At 34.8% G+C, this 24,628-nt stretch overlaps 1 protein-coding gene across 2 annotated transcripts; it reads left to right on the top strand.

Annotated features, from left to right (window-relative positions):
* Positions 1–2,538: 2,538 nt before the first annotated feature.
* On the top strand, positions 2,539–21,287 carry LOC110105554 (phosphoinositide phospholipase C 2). Of its 2 annotated transcripts, XM_028700884.1 has the most exons (10): positions 2,847–2,985; positions 3,770–4,132; positions 4,842–5,038; positions 9,864–9,999; positions 10,079–10,324; positions 10,414–10,652; positions 19,330–19,447; positions 20,105–20,257; positions 20,347–20,433; positions 20,795–21,287. In XM_028700884.1, the coding sequence occupies exons 3-10, from the start codon at positions 4,854–4,856 to the stop codon at positions 21,110–21,112; spliced, it is 1,482 nt and encodes a 493-aa protein (XP_028556717.1). In that variant the 5' UTR covers positions 2,847–2,985; positions 3,770–4,132; positions 4,842–4,853; the 3' UTR covers positions 21,113–21,287. The 2 variants fall into 2 exon arrangements, with proteins under 2 accessions (XP_020690772.1, XP_028556717.1); XM_020835113.2 differs by lacking the exon at positions 3,770–4,132 and having other exon boundaries at positions 2,539–2,985.
* The last annotated feature ends 3,341 nt before the right edge of the window (positions 21,288–24,628 follow it).

Below are 24,628 nucleotides of genomic sequence, written 5' to 3'. Positions count from 1 at the left end.
GAATATTGAATTAGTATGTGTCATGCCTAGGCATATGATATGAAATGTACTAAATTCTTTAGAATATGATATAACCGTATGAAGTCGACGGTCATCCTTTGTTCCTACAATTTTAATAGAGATCTAGGAATTCATATGCTTTGAATAACATCACAATTAAAAGAGAATCATTAGGAAATATATATTATTTATACTCATAAACCCAAAATGTTATCGAGTAGGATAATTGTTATCGATTAGGATAATAGAGATCTAGGAAATATTATTTATTATATTTATCTAATTTTATTTAAGTGATTGAATCTCCACAACATCAATTTTTATCGAGTAGGATAATTGTTGTAATTTTAATAGATAATAATATTATTTGAAAGGAATGCATATTACTTGATTCGTCATATATACTTGTGTATATTAATTGAGATTTTAATAATATTTTATATCAAAAAAATCTAAGTATTGTTAGAGATTGATAGAGTCATAAATTATTTTATAATTCTATAGGTTACTCCACAGCTCCCATCAATTACTTGCTTAGCTTTGTAAGCTCATTATATGATTTTTATTAATTTCCAGTATGGGAAGGGTTCAAGACCCTCAAGAGTAAGGATGATTAGTGCTTTATTTATATGTTTTGTTATATTCTTTTTGAAGTTAGAAGTTTTAGTAAAGATAGATTAATGATATTGTTAAAATCTCTTGACTGTTGTATATTATATTTTAACCGAATAAATATATAACTATTTTTATGCATATAAGTTATAGTTTCTTTTGTTGAATTTATTCAAAATAATAAATATTTAGTTTATGTGTCAATTATATACCCAACCTAAAAAATTCAAGTTCGGATCAACTCGTTTAACACAGCTCACATTTACGTTCCAATTTATGACTCATTTGAAAAATTGGGTCATGTCTAAGTCAACCTACTAACTCAATTTTGACCAAAGTTTTGGCTGCCCACTTGAGTTCTCACATTCGCACTTGCACAAACATACGCGCTTTGGGCACCCACAGCTTGACCTTGCAGGCTGGGTCCCTGCACCCATGTTCAAACTAGGCATTCACATTCATGTTGCATAGCTCATGCTCGTGCCTATCCCTCGCCCTCAAATCAGAGCTCGCCCCCTAGCCTGTGCCCTCACTTGCATGCTGCCTGCTCGTAACCCAGGTTAGCGTGTTAGGTCGGGTCAATATGATAACCCGAGGTGTTTACCTTCACACGTGCCTGAAAAATACAGCTCAAATCCCACTGAAATATTCGCTGTTCGGCACCACTCGGGTCCCATTCTGAAAATTCTATGATTCCCCCTCAATCAAGCCTCCATTATTTTTGTTAAAACAAGATCAACCATAGCCTTCGGCTCTTCTCTTCGACACGCAGAAACCCCCACTCTAATCTCTAGCTCTCGTCATTTCTTCTTAAACCTCCAGCAATGGACGATCAAGCTGACCCCATGTTTGTACTCCTAGGCCGAACGGAGCCCGACAAGTTCCCCTGTCACTTGTGCATGATTTCCTTCCATACAGTCGATCATACAGTCGACCGCTCCTGTAGCCTCTGACTCCTACCTCACAATCTCTCTATCCACGATCAAACCCAATGTCTGACCCAACTCCTACATGCACAAGAGCCGCACGACCTACTTAATCTGATCGACCCAGCCTTTGAACCCACACCCAGCAGCCGACTTTCGCTCGACTAGCTATGAAGTGTGCTCGACCACTTGCTCGATCGTCTGCGTTATGTGCTCGGTCAGCTGTTCGACTTCAATCGGGTTAGCAGGTCGATTCAGAGTCTAAATTTCTAATACGTTTGTCTAATCAAGCTGAGTTCGGGTCAGGTAAGTTGAAGGTGAGTCAGTTTCAGATTAGACCCAAATTTGCCCCTAAAATCTATTTTGACACTTCTTGAAATTACTTTCTACAATAATAATAATAAAAATTTTATACAACATTTTTATAAAATAGTAAGAACAATGTCAAATTGAAGCTTATGTTATATTTCTGATAATAACTTCACAATCATCTTTATAAAACACAACAATGATCCAAGACCTTAAATTATTGTGATATACAAAACTTATCTCAAAAAATTATAAGGTGGACTAGATCCCATATGATTTTGACACATTTTTTGCTGCAAAATAAAAGACTAATATTTGTTAAGAAATTATTTAAATTAAATATTTCTTTTTTGGTGGAGCTAAATTTGATAAAATTAAAATTATTAAGTTCAACATTGGCTTATTTGAGACATTGAAAAAAAATTAAATTTTTTTTATTTAAGACAGATCACCGTTCGTAACACATGGAATTTCGTACAAATAACAGTGGACTGCGGTCCATCACTCCGCACGTTAGCTGAGAGAGTCGCTCCTGTAATCCTATCCCTCTTTGCACAAATGTAAATGTACACTTGTCAAAAAGAACGATCAAGTCCAATGCGAACGCTTCTGCTGTCTGCTGTTCTATGCCAATACGAACGATCCCACAAAGTGGCGCGAAAAGAATACATAAAGGCATAACGCCGGAAGCATCGAATAAAGTTAGAATCAATTCCTAACCCCTCAAATAATTACTCGATACGAACCTCTGAATGACGACCATCGGCAGCTGGGGAAGAGCGGGAGCCATCGGCGGATAGTGGAAAAGTTGGGGGCGATGGGGAATTATAAATGCTGCTTCTGCTTCACGCGGCGGTTTACATCGAGCTCGGCGGAGCCACCGGCCGACGTGAAGAATACGTTCGCGGTTTACGCAGAGGATGGTGTGGCGATGTCGCCGGAGCAGCTCCGGCGGTTCCTAGCCGACAGGCAGGGTGAGTTGGCTACGGCCGCAGACGCGGCGGACCGGATCATAGAGAGGATTAGGGAAATGCGGCATCGGCATCATCCGATGAAATTCTCTAGGCCGCAACTCTCGGTTGATGAATTTTTCCATTATTTGTTCTCCGGCGAGCTTAATCCTGCCATCCGATCTCAGGTTGGTTCTTTCCTTGGATGTGATTTGGATGTATTGTTTTGGTTGGTTTTGCTTGAATTGTTTGAGATTGGGAGTTGGGCGTTGGATTTCGGCGTTTGCTCGGGGATGCTGAAGATGATAATTGGGGTGGTCTTGGAATGCGAAAATTTTTTAGGCTTGGTTGGATGATGCATCTGTTGAACTGTTGAGAAATTTTTTTTCCTTGGCAATCTGGATAAAGAAGGATTTTTGTTTTGTTTTGTTTGGATAAAGTGTTTTGTATTCATCATCAGTGGGTCAGGTTTTGACCCAAAATGACCGTTATATTTGTTTAAAAATTTAGACCCGATTGCCATATGTCATGTTTATAACTTATAAAAATTGCTATATTTTTTAACACTAAAAAAAAAAAAAAGTGATCGGAGAAAACTGAAAAAAAAGTACGAATTCATTTATTGTTGTTAGAAAATTCTAAAAAAAATGATATTATTATTCTATTTTTGTCGTGAGTGTTAACAGCAAAAATATAAAATAATGTTATAATTAATTTGACATATATATGCTCATAGTATTAAAGATGGATAAGCTACCATGGAGAAGAGTAAATTTTATTATTTGTTCTTTTTTTTATTGATGATAATTTGGCATATATATGTTTTATGTGGAATCTGATTGTATCGATCAATTGGATTGTACTACTATTTCGGACCTCAATTCAGTATGTTGGGCTCACTGGGGTATTGTAGGGAGTTCTGCGCATACTTGGGTTTGGGTGCTTTGCACATGATTTTTTTTTTCATTGCAGCGCCCCGATGCTGTGTATCCGAGCACCCCGACACTGCATAGTTTGGTGAAAAAGATAGATTCATCGGCACGACAATGCTGCAAGGGGGGGCTGTGGTGCTCTAGACACTAGCGCTGCGGAACTTTCATATAGACATGAGAATTAAGAGCTGCAGAGCTCCAACTTGGCACCGCTGCTCTACAAGGCTTAGATAGCAATTTTTTTTTTTCGTTTTTCATTAAAAGTTGCGTCACTTGGTGGTTGTTGTGTATCTCTTTGTTTGTTCTTGTGTAAGAACGGTGCTAAAGAGAAGAGAGACAAGAAGAGAGTGGGAAAGAAGAAATAGCTATACTATTCATCCCAATTTTCACAGTGGATTTCTTGGTATGGTGTGGTTCAATTTTTTCATGTTAAATCTTGGTGTTCTTTTCTTTCCGTTGCAATTTTCTATTTCTTGTTTGTTTCGTTGCGAATTTTACTTCTCCCTAATAGGTAGTTCCTTTTTCTCTGTTTACGTTTGTTTTCGGATAAAATCAAAATCTTCAAGGACAATTTTCTTAGCATTTTAAACTCACAAGAAAGATTTAATTTCTGTCTAATTTGATAATTCTTTGTTTTCTCCAAATTTTAACTCTTTAATTATGAGATCTTCTATCTTAAGCTGGACTCTTTTAGCACCATACAGGTTTAACTTCTGTTAAGAGTTTCTTACCAAAGTGTGTATAGTGTAGTCTTCCTTTATGCTTCCTGCTGAAAGTTCCTTAAACCTGATAATAAAGAAAATTACAATGGCCTTGCTACGGACAGCAGATCCAAATTTTAAAATGATTATTACTCAGTGACTTGCAAACAATATGTTGAGAAATGATACGCTAACAAATATTTCCAGGAATTATAATCAATAAGATGCTAATAGTCTATCTACCAAAATGCAGATTCTCAGTATTGTAAGATGGTGTTAGCTTGTCTACTTAGGTCATTACTATGTATATATGTGTTCTAAGCCTCGATTATCATAATATTTAAGTTTTGTTCTGTGCTGGCTAAAATTGTCATCACCTGAAACTAGTTTTTGTGTTTGTCAATACTTCAGGTTCACCAAGATATGACGGCACCCTTATCCCATTATTTCATATATACTAGTCATAATTCATACTTGAAAGGGAACCAACTCAGTAGCGACTCCAGTGATGTTCCTATAATCAAAGCATTGCAGCGAGGTGTTAGGGTAATTGAACTGGATATGTGGCCAAATTCCAAAAAGGATGATATTGATATTGTCCATGGAAGGTACGTAATGAGATTATATTCCTTTATTGGTTTATTCAGTGTTTGATATTCCATTCTTTCTTATAAATACCTTGTTGTCTTTTTTAGATACTAGCATTAAAATGATTACTGTTGATCGAAGGAAAGTTTGGTAGTTATTTGAAATCTTGGTATCCAACTGCAAGAAAGCTATATTTACACCATTGAAGAGCAGTTATTTAACAAAAATTTTTATTTGGTGTGAGCCTGAAATTAGGGACGATATTTTTTCATGAAAAGTTATATACAAATTTGAAAGGAATAGAAAATTATATGATAGAAAGTTTTAGAAATGGAGTCATGATAAGCACTCATTTGGTTGCATGTAGACTAAAGCTTCGTTTGGTTATCCGATGTTTTTTGTAAAAGGTAATTTAAAAACTTTATTTGAGATAATGGAGATTTCTAATGGAGAAGCCTATACTAAAAAGCTTCTAAAAACAGGATAAAAATGAAGATTCGTAAAAAGTAGTTTACAAAAGTGTCACATACAAACAACAACCTAAAAATAACTTTGTCATTTCGAAACAGAAAAGACAAAATTAAGCCGTCTCAAACGAGGCCTAAAACATGTTTTACAAAATAATCAACTTTGTTAGATTATATTCTTTGCTTGGCTATAAGCAGAATCGACATAGATTTTAAACCATACTATCTGGTTGAATTTTGGTGATAATGAACTAAAATTCTCAATGAACCAAGAAGTATTTAAAAAACTAGAATTCAAAGCACAACCATCCATATAAAGACTTTCAAATTCATTATGTAAAACTAAAACCAACCTAACTAACAAAAAAGTTTTAACATGTTATGTCGGTTATGATGTTAAAGCAAACTCCATTCCCACCATTAAAACCGATGTATGATACTAAATGCAAATCACTTTGTTATTTATTAAATATCATAACAAAATAGGATATAATAATGTTTTTATTTGCTCCATCCTATTTATAAAACAAGACATCTGGATTTTGTGAGCGTGCAGGGTATTCTTCTCTCTTTAGTTGGTTTTTAGTTAAAGAATAATTTTGTAGCTAATGTTCTGTTGTCAATATAGGTCGAATTTTATCAGGCATTAGTACAACGCGTTCTTAAAAGTTAATTTTATGCCACTAGAATTACTTATTTTAATCAACAATCACATGTGCATTAGAGAAGGGATGTCCAAAATATGATTTTACATCATCAGGTGTTTCTTTGTGTAAATAAATTGGGCAAGGTTTTACATTATGTTAGGCATTTTATGCATGCATTGATGGTTTAAGGCACACCAAAAGAGGGGTTGAATTGGTTGTGGAACTCAAATATAGTTTATAATAAATTAGTAATCAAATCAATATGAAAGATAACTTAATATAATTTATATAAATAATAAATACTAAATTAATAATTAGAAAATAAATCCAACTGAATAATAAAATTTTTATATAAACATAAAATAATATAAAAATATAATTTAAGTCAATTTCAATTATGTATTAAGTATCCCTTAAATGGAGGAATGCATTGGGCTTGTTGTGTGATAGAAAAGTACCCCTCAAACTTATGGGAAAATTCTATAAGATGGTGGTGAGACTTGCAATGCTTTATGGCGTAAAATGTTGGCCATTAAAAGAGAATCATAAAATTATCTTTAAGTGTTGAAGAGATAAGGATTGAGATAATGGTTTGATGTTGTTGTTGTTGTTAACGTTGCGGAGATGAGGATGCTTAGGTGGATGAGTGACTTTATATTTGGATATAAATGGGAAACAAGTATATACATGAAAAGGTTTGGAGTAGCACCAGTGGCAAATAAGAAAGAGTTGCCTTAGATGATTTGGTCACATAAAACGTCGGCCTTATGACCCGCTTAGGAGATTAGATATATTAGATCTAGCATATGCTAATAAAGGTAGAGTTAGACCTTTAAAGACTTGATTAGAAAGTATATAAATGACTTTTATTAGATTTAAATGAATATTTGACTCTTTATAGAACACAATGAAGAAAAAAGGGCCATGTAGTCTACCCCATGTAGTAGGATAATAGTAGGATAATAGCTTATATTGTTCTTGTTATTGTTTTTTGTATTTATTATCCCTTAAATGTTATAGTATAAACATAAACTAAATTATATTAGGGGTGTCAAAATCAGGTCACAGGTTGGGTTGAACCTGGAATTGACCCGGCAATATTCGGGTCAACCCGAACCCGACCAATTTTTGTAAATGGGTCAATTTTTCAGACCCGAACTTGACTTGTTTTGGGTCAACCTGACCAGACTCGTAAGATTGTCGTCAGGTTTCTGTTTGCGCGCTTATTCGCTTATGGCGCGGCAGCGGCGCGACTGGTGGCAATAGGTGACCTGCGGCAGGCGACTCTGGCATGCAGGAAAGGACTCGGGCAGATGCGGCAGGCGACACGGGCAGGCAACTCGCACAGATGCGGTAGGCTATGCGGGCAAGTGACTCGGGCAATCGTGCAGGTGACTCGGGCAACACAGACGGACCGCCTATTCCGGGTCATTTCCGGGTTTCCGGATCAACTCGAACCCGATCCAATTTTTGAAATGGGTCGATTTGTGAACTCGAACCTAACCCGTTTCAAAAACGGGTTGATCCTAACCCATAACTATCAGGTTGAGTTCAAGTTGGGTTTTCGGGTTGTGTCAAATATTGACACCCCTAAATTATATGATGAAATACTTAAAACATGCACTATATTATTTCATGGACTTTTTCACTTTGCCTGCTTGAAATATCTAGATTCATCATTTAAAATTCAACCTCAAACTGCAAAGGCTCCAAGTGCCTAGTAGAATAAGTCATTATCGTGTAACTAATATTTGTTGTTAAAGCTATAGAAACAATTGGCAAAACATTAGATGACATCTCATTAAGGTTTGTTGTCACTAAATCACACTAATGAATGATGCATAGGTCACAAAAGTAGGATTAACAATCTACTTCTATTTGATGATGACAAATTAATTATGATTTGAAGGGATAAAAATACTAACAATTCGTAAAATTAAATTCCTCATTAGATGCATAAAGGAAATGCAAAATCTACCACCTTAATATATGTATCTAAGCAACATCATTTATGATAAACACCAACATATTATTACTTCCACTTTCATATCAACGAAAAGGGCTTTTTATAAAATATAAGTTGGTGTAACCAGTAATAATATTCTCCTATTAAATATAATATTTTTTAACAAAAATTGTTTATAAAAGACTAATTAAGCAAATAATTGAATAATTCGTATGATACAAGATCCAAACTTTATCTCCAACTTTAAAAATTAAATACCATGCTATAATATTAATTATTAATGATTGTATTTTAAAATTAAAGTGTTAAATTTAAAAAAATTAAATAATCTATAATCGCTTCATGATATAATTTGTAAAAGATTTTTTTAACTATAGTAGAAATTGGATGCGACAAACTAATCAATTGTTAGATAGTCATTTTAAATTCACTGAAATAGTTGATTATTTATCATGATATTAAATGAACTGTTCATCTATACAATGAAACATGATATAAGACAGAATTTGTTTTAGCATGAGTTTTAATAGATCAACATAAAATATATAAATCTTATTAAAACAAAGCACAATTATAAAACATGAATTACATGATATTTACATAATAAATTACCAGTCATGCTTTAGAAAAAAAAATTATGCATTTCTATAATAGAGGATTAAATGCATAATATAGGTTTTTTTTGGCATGCATAGAATTAAACTAATATTATGACCAAAATATAAAACATGGAAATACTTCGAATTACTCCAAACCAATATCTTGCCTTCATTTATCAACCATAAAGACAAAACAACTTATTTGATTTTGGTAGCTAAGCATAGTTGGGTCTACTAATATTAGTATTTAATTTATAAAAGTATTTAACAAATAATTGAATATCACCACACAGAGATTGGCATATATGAGTTATATGGGCTCATAAAATTAACATGCATTGAAATCTTTCTTATTTATAAAATTAACACTCAAGTGTTTGACAGGAACTAGCAAATTTAAAGATTTGTATGTGATATGATAAAATCATTAAAAATTTAACATTATTGAGAATGAAAATTGGTAGCATTATTGAGAATGAAAATTGGAATTTTTGTTCTGCTTTTCAATATTTGAGTGATGTGTAAATATCATTCTTTAGGTGGTATGGTACAAATATAATTTTTTTGTTTTAGGAAGTTTCTAAATGGAATGAGTGGCTTATATTTACCTAGAGTGAGGAAAAGAATAATGAAACATGAAAAGAAATAATACAAATAAGATTGTGCATATTCTGTAATGCCACCATGACAGATTCCTCTACAACAAACACACGCTTTTCTTCTTGTGACTTAGGCTTCGTTTGGGACGACTTTTTTATTGCTTCTTAAAGTAGCTTTCTAGTACAAATATTTTAGTTTTTGTATTAGAAAAATGCTTTAAGAAGCAGTAAAAAAGCCGTCCCAAACGAAACCTTAATTGAATGTTTCCTTCCCGTGCTTCTTCAAATATTTATTAAAATAAAAATTGTCAAATATCCTCTTAAAATCTTGAAAAACATTTCTTTTAATCTAGTTGCTTGCTTCATTTTCTTTTGTAACTCTTCTACCTTTTAGCTTATTTAAATCCCTTAAAATTTTATTGTTAATATTTGATTGACACTGTTTGATTGATAGGTCACTATATTATTAGCTGTTATTAGATCACTATATGAGTAGCTGTTATTAGTTAGACTTTCATACTTCTATTGAACCATCTCTTATTTTATGCTGCTTTACTCTACCTGAAGGACACTGACTTCTCCAGTACCACTCATCAAATGTTTGAGATCTATCAAAGAGCATGCATTCACGGCTTCTCCATACCCAGTTGTAATAACTCTAGAGGACCATTTGACTTCAGATCTGCAAGCTAAAGTGGCCGAGGTGGCACTAGTAAAAAAATGGAAATTTCTTTGCTTCCTCTCAATGTTCTAGTTTAATTTTTCACATGCATTCTAATCAGATGGTCACTCAAACATTTGGAGATATGCTTTATTATCCTAAAAGTGAATCCATGGAGGAACTCCCTTCTCCAGAAGCTCTAACAAGAAGAATCATTCTGTCAACGAAACCTCCAAAAGAGTACCTTGAAGCTAAGAGTCAAAAGGTCAAGGAGACTGGATCTCAGAAAAGAAAGGAAACAGTTGAGGAAGATTCATGGGGAAAGGAGGTCACTGATTTTACAGACGAACTCCATTATGATAACAAGGTGAAATACTACAATGAGTTAAAACTTTTGCAGTGTTCTTTAGTTCTTTAGCTTATTTCTCTAAGATAAATATTTGTGTGCTGCTGCAGGATGAGCAGGACCAAGATGATGAAGATGGCGATGATGATGGTGGTGCTGATGATGATGATAGCAAATTTGGGCAGAGTGCAGCCCCGGAATACAAAAAACTAATTACCCTAAGGGCTGGCAAACCAAAGGGTCGTTTAGTCCATGCACTTAGGGGGGACCCTGATAAAGTTAGACGCCTTAGTTTGAGCGAGCAACAGCTTGAAAAGTTGGCAGCATCCCATGGAACTGAAATAGTTAGGTGATTCTCCTTCATAAAATTCATTCTCTTCAACTTAGCATGTAGTTAGTGTTATGTGTGAAATCTGATTATGTTGATCAATCGGGTTGTTATGTTACATTGGGCCTCAAGTTTGTCATGCTTGCTGGGGGTATGGGAGGTTTACCTCCTGCTTAGTTCGGGTGCTTTGCACTAGGATTTTTTTTCGTAAGTCCTGGATGAGAAAAGTGGAGGATTTCGTTAGGTTGTCAACAACCAGCGTAAAACTTGTCGAATAATCATAACATGAATCATTTAAAAAATTATGTTAATGCTAGGGCGTCCCCTGTAAGCGACGGGTTGCATGACCTAAATACAGCTAAAAGTGTGCAAGGGCCACTGCACCGGTGCTCGGGTGTAGTGTTAAAATAGGCAAGGTTCTTACATCAAGGACGAATGTGAGAAAATAAGCTAGTCCATGAAACTAAAATTAGATTAAGAACTTGGAATATATGCTCCCTTACAAGTAAATTAATGGAATTAATAGATATTATGATTCATATGAAGATAAATATTCTGTGCATTCAGGAAACTAAATGGATTTGAGAGAAGGCTAGAGAAATTGATAGTTTAGGATATAAACTTTGATATTTGGGTAGGAGTCATACTAGAAAGGGTGTATGTGTGATTATATATAAGAGTTTGAAAGATAAAAACAAAAAAAGGACAAGAAATAATTTTTATTGGAGGAGATTAAAATGGACATGTTGGTAGAGAGGTAGATAATTTTAAAAACATCATGGTGACCATATATATATATATATTAGCTTATGATTTTTTAATAGCTAATACCTTATTTAAAAAAAGAGATGAGCATCTTATCACGTATAAAAATGGATATAGTAAAACACGGATTAATTATTTTCTTATAAGACAATTAGATCGTTTAGATTGCAAAGATTATAAAGTTATTCTGAGTGAAAATTTATGTATCCAACATCGATTATTAGTTTTGGACTTTAAGATAATGGAGAAAAAAAAGTAAAAAAGATTTTTTAGAATTAGATGGGGGCATTTAAAAAATATTAATAGATATATTTTTTAGAGTAAGATTTTAAATTTTAAGATTTTGCCTGTGCATGAGGTTGCTAATGTTATGTGAAAAAAAGTAGCTAGTAATATTAAGAATATTATAAAAGATATGCTTAGAGTTTCAAGAGAAAAGCTCCTAATAGTAAAAATAGTTGGTGGTGGAATCCAAATGTATAAAAAAAGATAAAAAATAAGAAGATTTGTTATAAAAATTGATTTAGATGTAAAAATTATGATAATTGAGAAAGCTATAAAGAAGCTTGTAAGGAATCTAAGGGCATCTCCAACCGAAAAACTCATTTTTCACTCCAAAATGCAGTAACTTGACTCCAATCGAACTTCATTTTCTAACATACAAAAAAGGAATATTCCTAGCATATTCTTTTTCTTATTTTATTTTAAATTTTTTTAATCATATATTTTTATTTATCAATTTTAAACCTATTAAAATTTTAAAAATTATGTTTGTTTTCTCGATATAAAAAATTTGGGATATTAATATGTTCTAAATAAGCAAATATATATTTGATATAATTAAAATTACATTAGAAGACATAAATGAAAAAAAAAATACAATAGCAACTAAACATTAGAATTAGTATATTGATCCCACAAATGCTCAATTAATGCATTTCGTAGTGCGAAGTGGGCATCTTTACTCCTGATTTGTTTATGACGAGCGATAAATTCTTGAAACTGAGTATTTTCATCCACCACTAATTCGACATCTGGGGATGGCGCTTCTCTCGCAACTTGAATATGTCCAGTGAGACTGCGTTCATCTTCGATTATCATGTTATGCAAAATTATACATGTAGTTATTATATCATGCAACACATCTTTGCTCCAAAAACGAACTGGTCCAGCCACAATTGCAAAACGAGATTGGAGAGCTCCAAAAGCACGTTCCACGTCTTTTCTACATGCTTCCTGTTTCATTGCAAAATATTGTTTCTTTGGAGTACGTGGTTCCCGAATAGTTTGCACAATGGTGGCCCATTTCGGATATATATTATCAGCCAAATAATAACCCATGTTATATTCTTTTCCTTGAATGATGTAACGGCAAGGAGGAGCTATGCCTTGAGTAAGATTAGAGAATAGGTGAGAAGATTCTAATACATTTATATCACGACAGCGCATGGGTGGAGTTTATCCGGAGAGTATGTGGTGAGACCTGCAATGCTTTATGGTGCCAAATGTTGGCCATTAAAAGAGAATCATAATATTAAGTTAAGTGTTGCAGAGATGAGGATGCTTAGGTGGATGAGTGGCTTTACCCTTAGAGATATGATACGAAATGAGCATATAAGTGAAAATGTTGGATTAGCTCCAGTGGAAGATAAGATTAGAGAGAATCGCCTTAGATGGTTTGGTCACATTAAATGGAGGCCTTCTGATGACCTGGTTAGGAAAGTTTAAGTATTAGATTTGACTTATGTTAAGAAAGGTAGAGGTAGATCTAAAAAGACTTGGTTAGAAAATATTAGAAATAATTTTTTTTTATTAAATTTAAATGAGAATTTGATTTTTAACATGACACAATCGCAAAAAAGGATTCATGTAGTCGACCCCACGTAGTGGGACAAAGGCTTGATGTTGTTGTTGTACAAAGCCTTTGTGCAATGTACTTGGTTCCCCTACATTGTGTTTTTGAGCACCCCAACGTTGATCGACTTAGAGCAAGCCACATTGCTTTGGATTCGGTGCAGCAATGCTACAAGTTCGTCCCCAGCATAAATGAATTTGCTCTGGATTCTCCTCGGTGCAATGTACTTGGATTCAGTGCAGCATTGCGAGTTTGAGCACTGTAGCTTCATCATACAGAGACTTGAGCACCACAATGCCCCAAACTGGTGTCGCAGCGCTGCGAGATGGACTGGACAATTTTCTTTCTCATTTTTCTAAAGGGCTGCGTCCCTTGGTGGTTATTTTCTTGGCTTTCTCTTGTATTTTTATAGAGTTAGACAAGGAGAATTGTGCATTGAGAAGAGAAGCAAGGATAGGGTGAGAGAGAAGAGAGATTTGTACTTATTTCTCCCAATTTTTATAGTGGATTTCTTGGTGTGGTGTGACTCCGTGGTTTTTTTTTCTATTTTGAATTTTTCTGCATTAAATCTTAATGTCTTTTATTTTTCGTTGCTTTTACTTTCTTGCTTGTTTCATCATTGTGGTGTTTACTCATCTCCAACAACTGGTATCAGAGCGAGGTTGTTCAGTTCTAGTGGGAGTAATGGCGGATGAAGCAAGGTATAAGGTTAAGAAGTTCAACGGTTCATACTTCGTATTCTGGAGGATGAAAATTGAAGATTTATTGTATCAAAAGTTGTATTTACTGCTGGAAGAAATCACTAAGAAGACATTCTATAATGAGGAGTGGGAGGTTCTTGAATGGACTGCACTAGGTTTGATACGACTTTCACTTTTCTCATATGTTACATTCAACATTGTAAATGAGAAGACTACAGTCAATCTTATGGTTGCACAAACTAAGATGTATGGGAAGTTATCGTCCTCAAATAACCTAAAGATTGTGACTAGTTAATTGTGTTTTGTTGGCATCAATTTTGATGATGAGGTGAGGGCATTGTTGTTGTTATTATTACTATGAGTAACACTTCCAGAAGTTCAAAGCTAAACTTTGAGGACATTGTGGAGTTAGGGCTTAATAAAGATGTTCACAGGTGGGCGAATGGTGAATCTTCAAATTTTGTTCTAAGTGTTGAAGCAAGAGGAAGGGTTTTAGAGAGAAATTCAAATAGAGAGAGATCTAAACCCAAGAGAGGAAAGTCTACTTCATGTAAAGGAAAAGTTGTGTGCTAGAGCTGTGGAAAGAAGCACTTGAAGGATTATACAGTTCCAAAGAAGGGCAGTGGTGGAGGTCCAGACAAGAGTCATTCTGCAAATGTATCTGTAGAAGAGTATCAGTCAGATTATTTGATTTTATCTCCGAACAATTATGAATCTTGCGTTATAGATTCAAGTGCTTCTTTTCATACAAGTACAAACAAGGAGGCATTCAAGAACTATACTCAAGGGGATTTGGATAAAGTGTATCTTGGGGACAACAAGCCCTGCAACATTGTTGGACAGGGAGATGTTGATATCAGAATGTCGGATGGGTTAATTTGGAGACTCAAGAATGTTAGGCACGTTCCTTTTCTAAAGAGGAGTTTAATTTTTTTTAGTCAGCTTGCAAACTCAGGTTGTAGGAGATACATGGAAGGTGATAAAAATGGCTATGGTTATAACTCGTGGCAGTATTGAAGGCACTTTGTATGTTATCAATAGATAAATGGATTCTATTAGAATAACAAATTTAGATGTTGATGGAGAACTTTGGCATAAAAGATTTGGTTATATGAGTAAGGAAGATATGCATTCATTTCTTACTATAGGAAAACTTCATGGTTTAAAATTTATAAATTTAGATTTTTGTGAAGACTGTATATATGACAAGCAACATAAGGTGAGTTTTTCAAATACTGGTTCAAAGGTCAAGTCAAAGAAGTTAAAGTTAGTGCATACTGATGTATGGGGTCCTGCTCCAGTTACTTCTATAGGAAGATATTTATATTTTGTTACATTTATTGATGATCACAATAGGAAAATATAGGTGTACTTCTTAAAACATAAGTCAAATGTGTTTGATGCTTTTAAGAAGTGGAAGGACAAAGGCCATGGTTGAGCTTGAGACAAATTTGTAGCTCAAGTGTCTCAGATTATATAATGGTGGTAAGTATTGTGATTAAAAGTTCAAGGAATATTGTGTTTTGAATGGGATCATACATTAGTTCATTGTTCCAAGAACACTATAGTAGAATGGTGTTGCGAGCGCATGAATAGAATTATTATTAAGCATGTCGAGAGCATGATGTTACATTCTGGTTTATCTAAGTAGTTCTAGGCAGAGGCAGTGAATACTGCAGTTTATCTAATAAATTATGGTCCTCCAGTTCTTCTGGATGAGGGGTTACCTGAGCAAGACTGGAATGAAAATGAGGTTAGTATATCCCACCTCAAAGTTTTTGGTTATTCATTTTATGTTCATGTTGATGCAGGATCTAAGAGTAATCTTGATCCAAAATCTATTAAATGTACATTTATTGTATATGGCTAAGATGAATTTGATTATAAATTCTGGGATTATCAAAATCTGAAATTCATCAAAAGCAGGGATATTAAATTTAATGAAAGTGAAATGTATAAGGATAAAAATGATACTATTGAAGATTCTTCCAAATATGTTGAGATAAAGGATGATGATGATCAAGAAGGCAAAGTTGATGAAGTACAGAGAGTACCTCAGACATTTACTACTGAAATTAGGAGATCTAGTAGAATCTCAAGGCTAGCACAAAGGTATTCTCCTTGTAGTATCTATTGTTGATAGGTAGTGGTGAACCAGAGTGCTATGATGATTCAAAGAAGTGGGAGCAAACCATAGATGATAAGATGCGTTCACTTGAGTTGAATTAGACTTGCGGGTTGACAAAACTATCAGATAGCAAAAAAGCACTGTAGAAAAAGTGTGTTTACAAGCTGAAAGAAGAATCTGATGGCAGCAAGCGCTACAAAGCTAGGTTTGTAGTTAAAAGTTTTCAACAGAAGGAAGGAGTTGTTTCATTGAAATTTTTTCTCCAATGGTGAAGATGACTACAATTAGAGTTGTACTAAGCATAATTATAATTGAAGATTTACATGTAGAGCAGATGAATAGAAGGAGAACATTTCTTCATGTTGACCTTGATGAAGAGTTATATAAGATGAAATCTCAAGGATATGAAGTCATAGTTAAAGAAGATCTATTGTGTATGCTCAGGAGTAGCTTATATGGGCTGAAGCAGGCACCAAGACAGCAATATAAAAGATTTGACAGGTTTATGTAAGATAATGGGAACAAAAAGTGCCAGGTTGATCACTATTGTTGTTTCAAATATTTTGATAATTGTTATATTATTCTGCTTTTGTATATGGATGACATTTTGGTTGTAGGGTCAGATATGGAGAAGATAAAATATATGAAGGGATAGTTATTAAAGGAGTTCAAAATGAAAGATCTAGGTCCAACAAAGAAAATTCTCGGTATAAGAATTAGTGGAGATAGAATGCAGGTATACTAAAGTTATCTCAGGCCGCGTTTGTTGAAAATGTACTTCATAGATTCAACATGAGTGAGGCAGAGCTAGTTTGCACTCCCTTGGGTAGTAATTTTTAGTTATCCAAGGAATAATCGCCTAAATCTGAAGCAGAGGAACAACATATGAAGAAGACTCTGTATGCTTCAACAATTGGAAGTTTGATGTAACTATGATCTGCACAAGATTTAATATAACATATGCAATGTGAGTAGTTATGATGCACCAACATTTTTTCTCAAAGAGGTGTGCAGTGTCTGACACAATGCGCGTCTGATACGTGTCGGACACACCGAAAATATGTATAATTAAAAAAGTATCATATACAAATTAGACACGTGTTTTAAATATTTTATGAATTTTTTTTTAATATAATTTCTTATATTTAAATTTTTTATTTATTTAAAATATAAAAACTAAATTTCTTATTTAATATCCACAACACCAAATCAATCGCCTGCACTCAATACACCATTCATCGAATATTCTCATTTTCATTTCTCTTTGGTGGGTCGTAACTTTGGTTTCACAATAATGCCTGATAACATCTCAACATTGAAGTCTAACATTATTACAACATCGATATTTTAAAAATATCTCAAGATCAAAGTCTAACATTGTCTTGACATTAATGCTAGACACTAATAATTTCCACACCAACAACTTGAAAACTCATCTTTGTCTGATATCATCTTATCACGACGACCAATGCCGTCTCAACATTTACGACATATGCTGCCCTCTTGACATCGATGCCTGATACTTACTCCGTAACATCGATGCTCGACTCTCGACCATATTGTCATCTCCTCTCTCGATGCTTGATACACAATACTGATGTCCGACTCTCGACATCCTAATATTAATCATTTTAAGCATAAATTCTAGTTAAATGACTTATTATTTCTAATTTTTTTAATATTATACTTATTTAATTTTTATACACTATTTTTAAAATATAAAAATTATAATATCATGTCCAACTCGTGTATGTGCCCTATATTTTCAGTAATTGACATGTCCTATATCCGTGCTACGTCGTATTTATGTTGCCGTGTCTGTGTCTGTGCATCATAGGGGAGCGGTCAGTAGATTTATGAGTAACCCATGCAAACTGCATTGGGAGGCAGTTAAGTGGATTCTCAGGTACTTGAGAGGATCAGTTGACAAAGCTCTTTGCTTTGGTGGTGCAGGGATTGGTCTACAGGGTTATATAAATTATGATCTTGCTGGAGATCTTGATGCTAGCAAAAGCACAATAGGTTATATCTTCACTTTGGAAAAGACTGCAGTCAGTTGGGTTTCCGAGTTATAGAAGATTATTGCACTCTCAACCATAGAAGCGGAGTACATTGCTATCACTAAGGCTAGCAAGGAGATGATTTGATTGTAAAGTTTCTTGAGAGAACTTGGCAAGGGGCAAAGGAATGGGGAATTGCATAGTCATAGTGCAGCATGAGTGCTAGCCAAGAATGCTGCATTCCATGCCCGAACGAAGCACATCCAGTTTCAGTATCATTTCATGAAGTTGCTTCTGGAAGATGGTCAGTTATCTTTAGAGAAGATACACACTACCGACAATCCTATAGATATGCTGACGAAGACGGTGATAGTTGATAAACTAAAGTTATGTGTAGCTTCTGTTGGTCTTCATGGAGGATGAGAACAGGTCAAGCCACACTGCAGGTACTATGATTGATGGTGCAGATCGGAAGAATGATTTATTTTAATCAGTTTCCAAGTGGGAGATTGTTATGTGTGGAATCTGATTGTGTTGATCAATCGGGTTGTTCTGTTGCCTCAGACCTCAAGTTTGTCGTGCTTGTTGGGGGGTTTATCCCCTGCTTGCACAAAGCCCCGGCGTTGTGTACTCGAGTGCCCCGATGTTGTATTCCCGAGCGCCCCAGCTCTGATAAACATAGAGAAAAGGCCACAACGCTTTGGATTCGGGGCAGCAGCGCTACGAGTTCGGCGCTGCAACGCTGTGAGTTTGAGCGCCACAGGTCATCAGAGACTTAAACATTGTAGCGCCCCAAATTGGACAGGACTGTTTTCTTACTTGTTTTTCGAAGGGTTGCATCCCTTGGGGGTTATTTACTTGGTTTTCTCTTATATTTTTGTAGCGTTAGAGAAGGAAGACTGTGCATGTGAGAAGAGAAGCAAGGAGAGAGTGAGAGAAAAGATAGATCTGTACTTATTTCTCCCAATTTTCATAATGAATTTCTTGGTGTGATCATGTAGCTCAGTGATTTTTTTTTCCTATGCTGTATTTTTTCATATTAAATCCTAATGCCCTTTACTTTATGCTGCTTTTACTTTCTCGCTTGTTTTGTCATTGTGGTATTTATTGCTCATCCCCAACAGTTAGGAGTAAGGTTAGGCATCCAATTCACAGCTAGCAGGTTAAAGTGCTAGGCCTATTTTTTAGCATGTAATTGCACTAGATTTTGTGGAAACTTATAAAAGGCTAATCACGTCAAAATTTTCAGGTTCACTCAGAAGAATATGCTCAGGATATATCCTAAAGGTACACGTGTCACTTCCTCTAACTACAATCCAATGCTTGGATGGATGCATGGTGCTCAAATGGTTGCCCTTAATATGCAGGTAAGCTATCATGTTCAGTCTACAGACTGACAATTTCCCTGGTGTTGTTTCTCTTTGTTAATCACGCTTTCGCAATGTGTTATACCTTAATAATCTTGGATATTTCCGACTTTATAAAAATTTGAGAAGCAAAGAGTGTTTGATAATGCTATTCCTACATTTTTTGAGTTGTCAGTAAGATGAATGACACCACTTTCTAGCACTAAATGTAAAATGCTATTTTGAACTCCCACTTGGGGATATGAAGGTTTAACATTAGATATAGAGATTATTACTGATGATGGAAACATCTTAGAACTTTTTCTGATATCACAAAAATCTAGGAAAGAGAAAGTACTCGTGACTGTAGGGCTTTTGATTCATTTATTAACTACCCTGCATATAAGTACCCTAAACCCTAATTTTTGTAGTTTTTGTTTTCTTTTAGTACTTCACTTCATTGAACCCAAGCATTGGAATGGCCAAAGTTGCAATAAATCGATTGCTTGCAAGGCAACTGAACCAACATAGGAATGATTGGAAAGGCAAATGATGCAATGTCTTTTTCATTGACTTTATTATGTTCCGGATTTCAATTAAGAAATCACGATTTTCATTGTGGTTGATGCATGGATTTTCCGGATTTCAGCTAAGTTTGTTTTTTTGGGTTCTCTTCAGGGATATGGAAGGTCATTGTGGTTGATGCAAGGATTTTACAGAGCAAATGGGGGTTGTGGATATGTAAAAAAGCCTGGTTTCTTGATGAAAGGTGAACCATATGGTGAAGTATTTGATCCAAAAAGAATCTTACCTGTGAAGAAAATCTTAAAAGTAAAGCATTTCTACAAAAAAAACTTTTTGAGCTTTGTTTTGACTTTGGGGCCTCATTACCAAATCTAATTTCTCATTCTTTGCAACAGGTAAAAGTATACTTAGGTGATGGATGGCTCAAGGACTTTAAAGGGACCTACTTCGACAATTATTCCCCGCCTGACTTCTATGCAAGGGTAGGAAGCTGATTTCTAATATATTTCCTTTCTATATTTGAGGAATTCTCAAGTTTCTTCTTGACATCTTAGTAGCATGATCACTTAGGGTTCGTTTGGGACGGCTTTCTTACTGCTTCTTAAATCAACTTTCTAGTAAAAAAATTAAAATTTTTGTACTATAAAGCTACTTTATGAAGTAGAAAGAAAGCCGTCCCAAACGAAGCCTTAATGTTAGCATTTATGTCATTATGTGGTCATGCATCCTCAACTTGTAGGAAAAATAGAAACATATATGCACATATATAAAAAAATCTTAGAATGATAGGTTGGAACCTGCAACCTATGTACATTTGAGTTAAAGTAAGACATTGACCTATAGGTTGGTATAGCTGGAGTACCAGCTGATTGCATAATGAAGAAAACAAAGATTATAGAAGACGAATGGGCTCCTGTTTGGGACGAAGAGTTCGTCTTTACATTGACAGTGCCTGAACTCGCCTTGCTTCGAGTCGAGGTACACGAGTATGACATGTCTGATAAGGATGATTTCGGAGGGCAGACTTGTCTGCCAGTGTTAGAATTGAGGTCTGGAATTCGTTGTCTGCCACTTTGTGATCGCAAGGGAACCCAGTATAATTCTGTAAGGCTTCTTATGGGGTTCAGCTTCTCTTCAGAATCAGGTGCTCCTTACTATTAGAAGAATAAGGTGTTGTGTTTTTCTCTTCAATATGTTGAATTACATTGTTTTAAAATATTGTAGAAGGTTTTGGATTGGGAATATTGTATACTAATATTTGTACATATATTACCTTTCAGGTGCTAAAGATATTACTAATTTGAGCATATTGTTAGATTTTTTTAAGAAGCTCAAATGATTGTCTTTCTCTTCAGAAGTTAAAAATGCAGGGCCAGCTATGCTAGCAATTGATATGTCAAAGCAGTGAGACTTCTATTTCCCATTTTTTTTATATTTGTGATTGATATACTATAAAAAATTATATTAATTAGGCATGAATCTCCATGCATATTTGAATTTGAAACTTTTGTAATTAAATTCAGGATGATTATTTGAATTATGATTGTAGCAAATTTATAGTCGAATCGAATGTCTTGACAAGATGAGCCCAATGACATCAAAGTGGTCTAATTTGATCTTGAATAAGCTCAAATCAAAGGCCTTAAGTAGAATTTAAAACTTCAAGATATTAAAAAAAAATAAAAAAACAAACTTAAAGATATTAATTAGATGACTAAATGATCTTCAAAGTTGACATGCTTATAATCCAATTGAGTCTCGAGGAGATGAATCCAACGAACCTAAGATTGCTCAATTGTGACAATATGAAGGCTTTATGATCAAGAAAATCAATGAGATGTTCAATGTAGTGTTCCACATTTTTGTTATATTTATGGGGCATGTTTTTCAAAAGTTTATAAATAGGCCCTCAATCTTTACATATAGGGCGGTTGGACGAGTTTGGAGATGGAATTCGAATATTGGCTTGAGATTTAAGAGAGCTCTGAGACTCTCAAGACCTTGAAACACCTCCAGAGCATTACCACCAAGCCACCACTTAATTGTCATCGTCGATCCTTCACCGACCAATCACTGCATTCCTCTGACCATAGTTGCTCGAGTATGGTTCTACGACTTTCGTCTCTGTTGACTGACGACTTTGATCCTTCAACCCTGACCACCGTCACCAAACTATGATCTCAAGACCATAGTAGCCCGACTTTGGTCATTCTGAACACTATCGTTAGACTATGATTTCAAACTAGTATTGTCTGACTATGGTACTTGGATTATGATTTTTTGTCTTTTGTATCATGCTGACTAAGGTTGTTCGACCATCTTTGCCCAATTATAATCCTTATATTATAGTCTCTTGACTAATATCCTCAGACTATCGTCGCCCAAATACAATCATCTAATGGCTATTGCTAGCCTACAATCCTCCTAACCACTATTGCCTGATTATGATCCTTGGAATACTAACACTCGATAATGATCGTCGTAACACCATCACCCAAATATAATTATTTTGACCACTATCGCTCGTTGTATAAGGTCCTTTGAGCTCCAACTCCAGTCATCTACAACTCTTTCAACCTCAATCACATGCTATTTACAATCATCGGACTAGCATCATCCAACTAAAGTCTTCAAACCACCATCCCCCGACTATGAATCTCAGACCATTGAGCCCGAGTACAATCTTTTGACCACTATCACCTAACTATAATTCTTTCGATCTGTATCACCCATCAACTACGATTCTTTTGATCTCTATTGTCACGACCCAACCCGACCGGGACGGATCCCGCTCGCATCGGGTCGCGACACAGCCTTTGAAAATCCAGTATCTGGCTTTGGAATTTGCTTCAAAACTTTCTTCCAAATATAACACAGACAGAAAAACACAGAGCTACTAAAAATATCCAAATGCAGCGCAGTTCATCTATCTTTTCTTTCACCAAAATAATCATATACAAATACAATACATGGCTTACGGACAGAAAGAACATAACAGAACAGAAAAGCCATGACTGTACAAAAATCACCAGTATCAAGTACCTAATCACAGATCAGACTCTAGATCGCTAATCCACGACTTCCTTCCCTTTCCCAGAACCTGAAAACCACGTAGAAAACAAGGATGAGCTAACAGCTCAGCAAGACATTAATCACCAATCCAAATCCTCAGAAATTCACATCAGAAATGGCCGAACGAAAATCATAGAACAGATACTTGTTCAAACATAAATCAACAACAAATACAGAAAACTGAAGTCATGTTGAATCGGAGTTCAGAACAGATATCATAAAGCTTTCAAGTCACAGAATAGACAGAATCGTACTGAATAACCAGAATCGTGCATATATCGGATGATTCATAAAACAGATCAGATAAGTCACATAACATATTTCAGATATCAAACATCATATTTCGGATAACATATAACATATCAGATTTCAGATTCCCAGACCCTTACAGAATCTCGACGGATTCTGACCCCTTATGTCTCCCTTCCCTGACACTTACAGAATCTCGACGGATTCTGGCCCCTCATGTCTCTCTTCCCAGACACTTACAGAATCTCTACGGATTCTGGCCCCTTATAACTTCCTTTTGATAGCACACAAACACTTTAATTCATTCAAGAACTCAATTCAGAAAAATCAGAATTCGTACGAAATTTCAGCAGCATAACGACAATATACGGAATTTACACAAAACTCACAGATTCAGAAATTTACTAAATTACCACAGAACATTCACAACAACATTATAAGACTTTCATTGTACTAACAAAACATTTTTCAACATCCTGATAATTTGCAGTTCACTTAAAACACCGCAGAATCTAAAATATCCGGTAAAAATCTTCCAGAAAATACTCAAAACGTGCGCAATTATCATCTCAAAGACATACCAAAAGTTACGAGGTAAAAATATATTACCTTTCAGGTGCTAAAGATATTACTAATTTGAGCATATTGTTAGATTTTTTTAAGAAGCTCAAATGATTGTCTTTCTCTTCAGAAGTTAAAAATGCAGGGCCAGCTATGCTAGCAATTGATATGTCAAAGCATTGAGACTTCTAATTCCCATTTTTTTTATATTTGTGATTGATATACTATAAAAAATTATATTAATTAGGCATGAATCTTCATGCATATTTGAATTTGAAACTTCTATAATTAAATCAAGGATGATTATTTGAATTACAATTGTAGCAAATTTATAGTCGAATCGAATGTTTTGACAAGATGAGTCCGGTGACAAAAAAATGGTCTAATTCAATCTTGAATGAGCTCAAATCAAAGGCCTAATGTAGAATTAAAAACTTCAAGACATTAATTGGATGACTAAATTATCTTTAAATTTGACATGTTTATAATCCAATGCAATGTCTCGAGGAGATGAATCCAACGAGCCCAAGATTGCTCAATTGTGATAATATGAAGGCGCTTAAATGTTAAATTAACGCTTTATGATTAAGAAAATTAGCGAGCTGTTCAATGTAGTGTTCCACATTTTTGCTATATTTATGGGGCATGTTACTCAAAAGTTTATAAAGAGGCCCTCAATCTCTACATGCAGGGGAGTTGGAGGAGTTTGGAGATGGAGTTTGAATTTTGGTTTGAGATTTAAGAGAGCTCTAAGGCTCTCAGGATCTTGAAACACCTCTAGAGCATAACTGCTAA

The sequence above is a fragment of the Dendrobium catenatum genome, unplaced genomic scaffold (assembly GCF_001605985.2).
Source record: "Dendrobium catenatum unplaced genomic scaffold, ASM160598v2 fragScaff_scaffold_1608, whole genome shotgun sequence".
NCBI lineage: Eukaryota > Viridiplantae > Streptophyta > Magnoliopsida > Asparagales > Orchidaceae > Dendrobium > Dendrobium catenatum.
This window is presented reverse-complemented; position numbering and strand designations above follow the sequence as displayed.

Bases quoted from the DNA above. Each gene is read 5' to 3' on its own strand.
- LOC110105554 (XM_020835113.2), top strand. From the start codon at position 2,665: ATGGGGAATTATAAATGCTGCTTCTGCTTCACGCGGCGGTTTACATCG. The intron at 10,653-19,329 runs GTGATTCTCCTT...CAAAATTTTCAG, and splicing joins CATGGAACTGAAATAGTTAG to GTTCACTCAGAAGAATATGC. The intron at 19,448-20,104 runs GTAAGCTATCAT...GGTTCTCTTCAG, and splicing joins TGGTTGCCCTTAATATGCAG to GGATATGGAAGGTCATTGTG.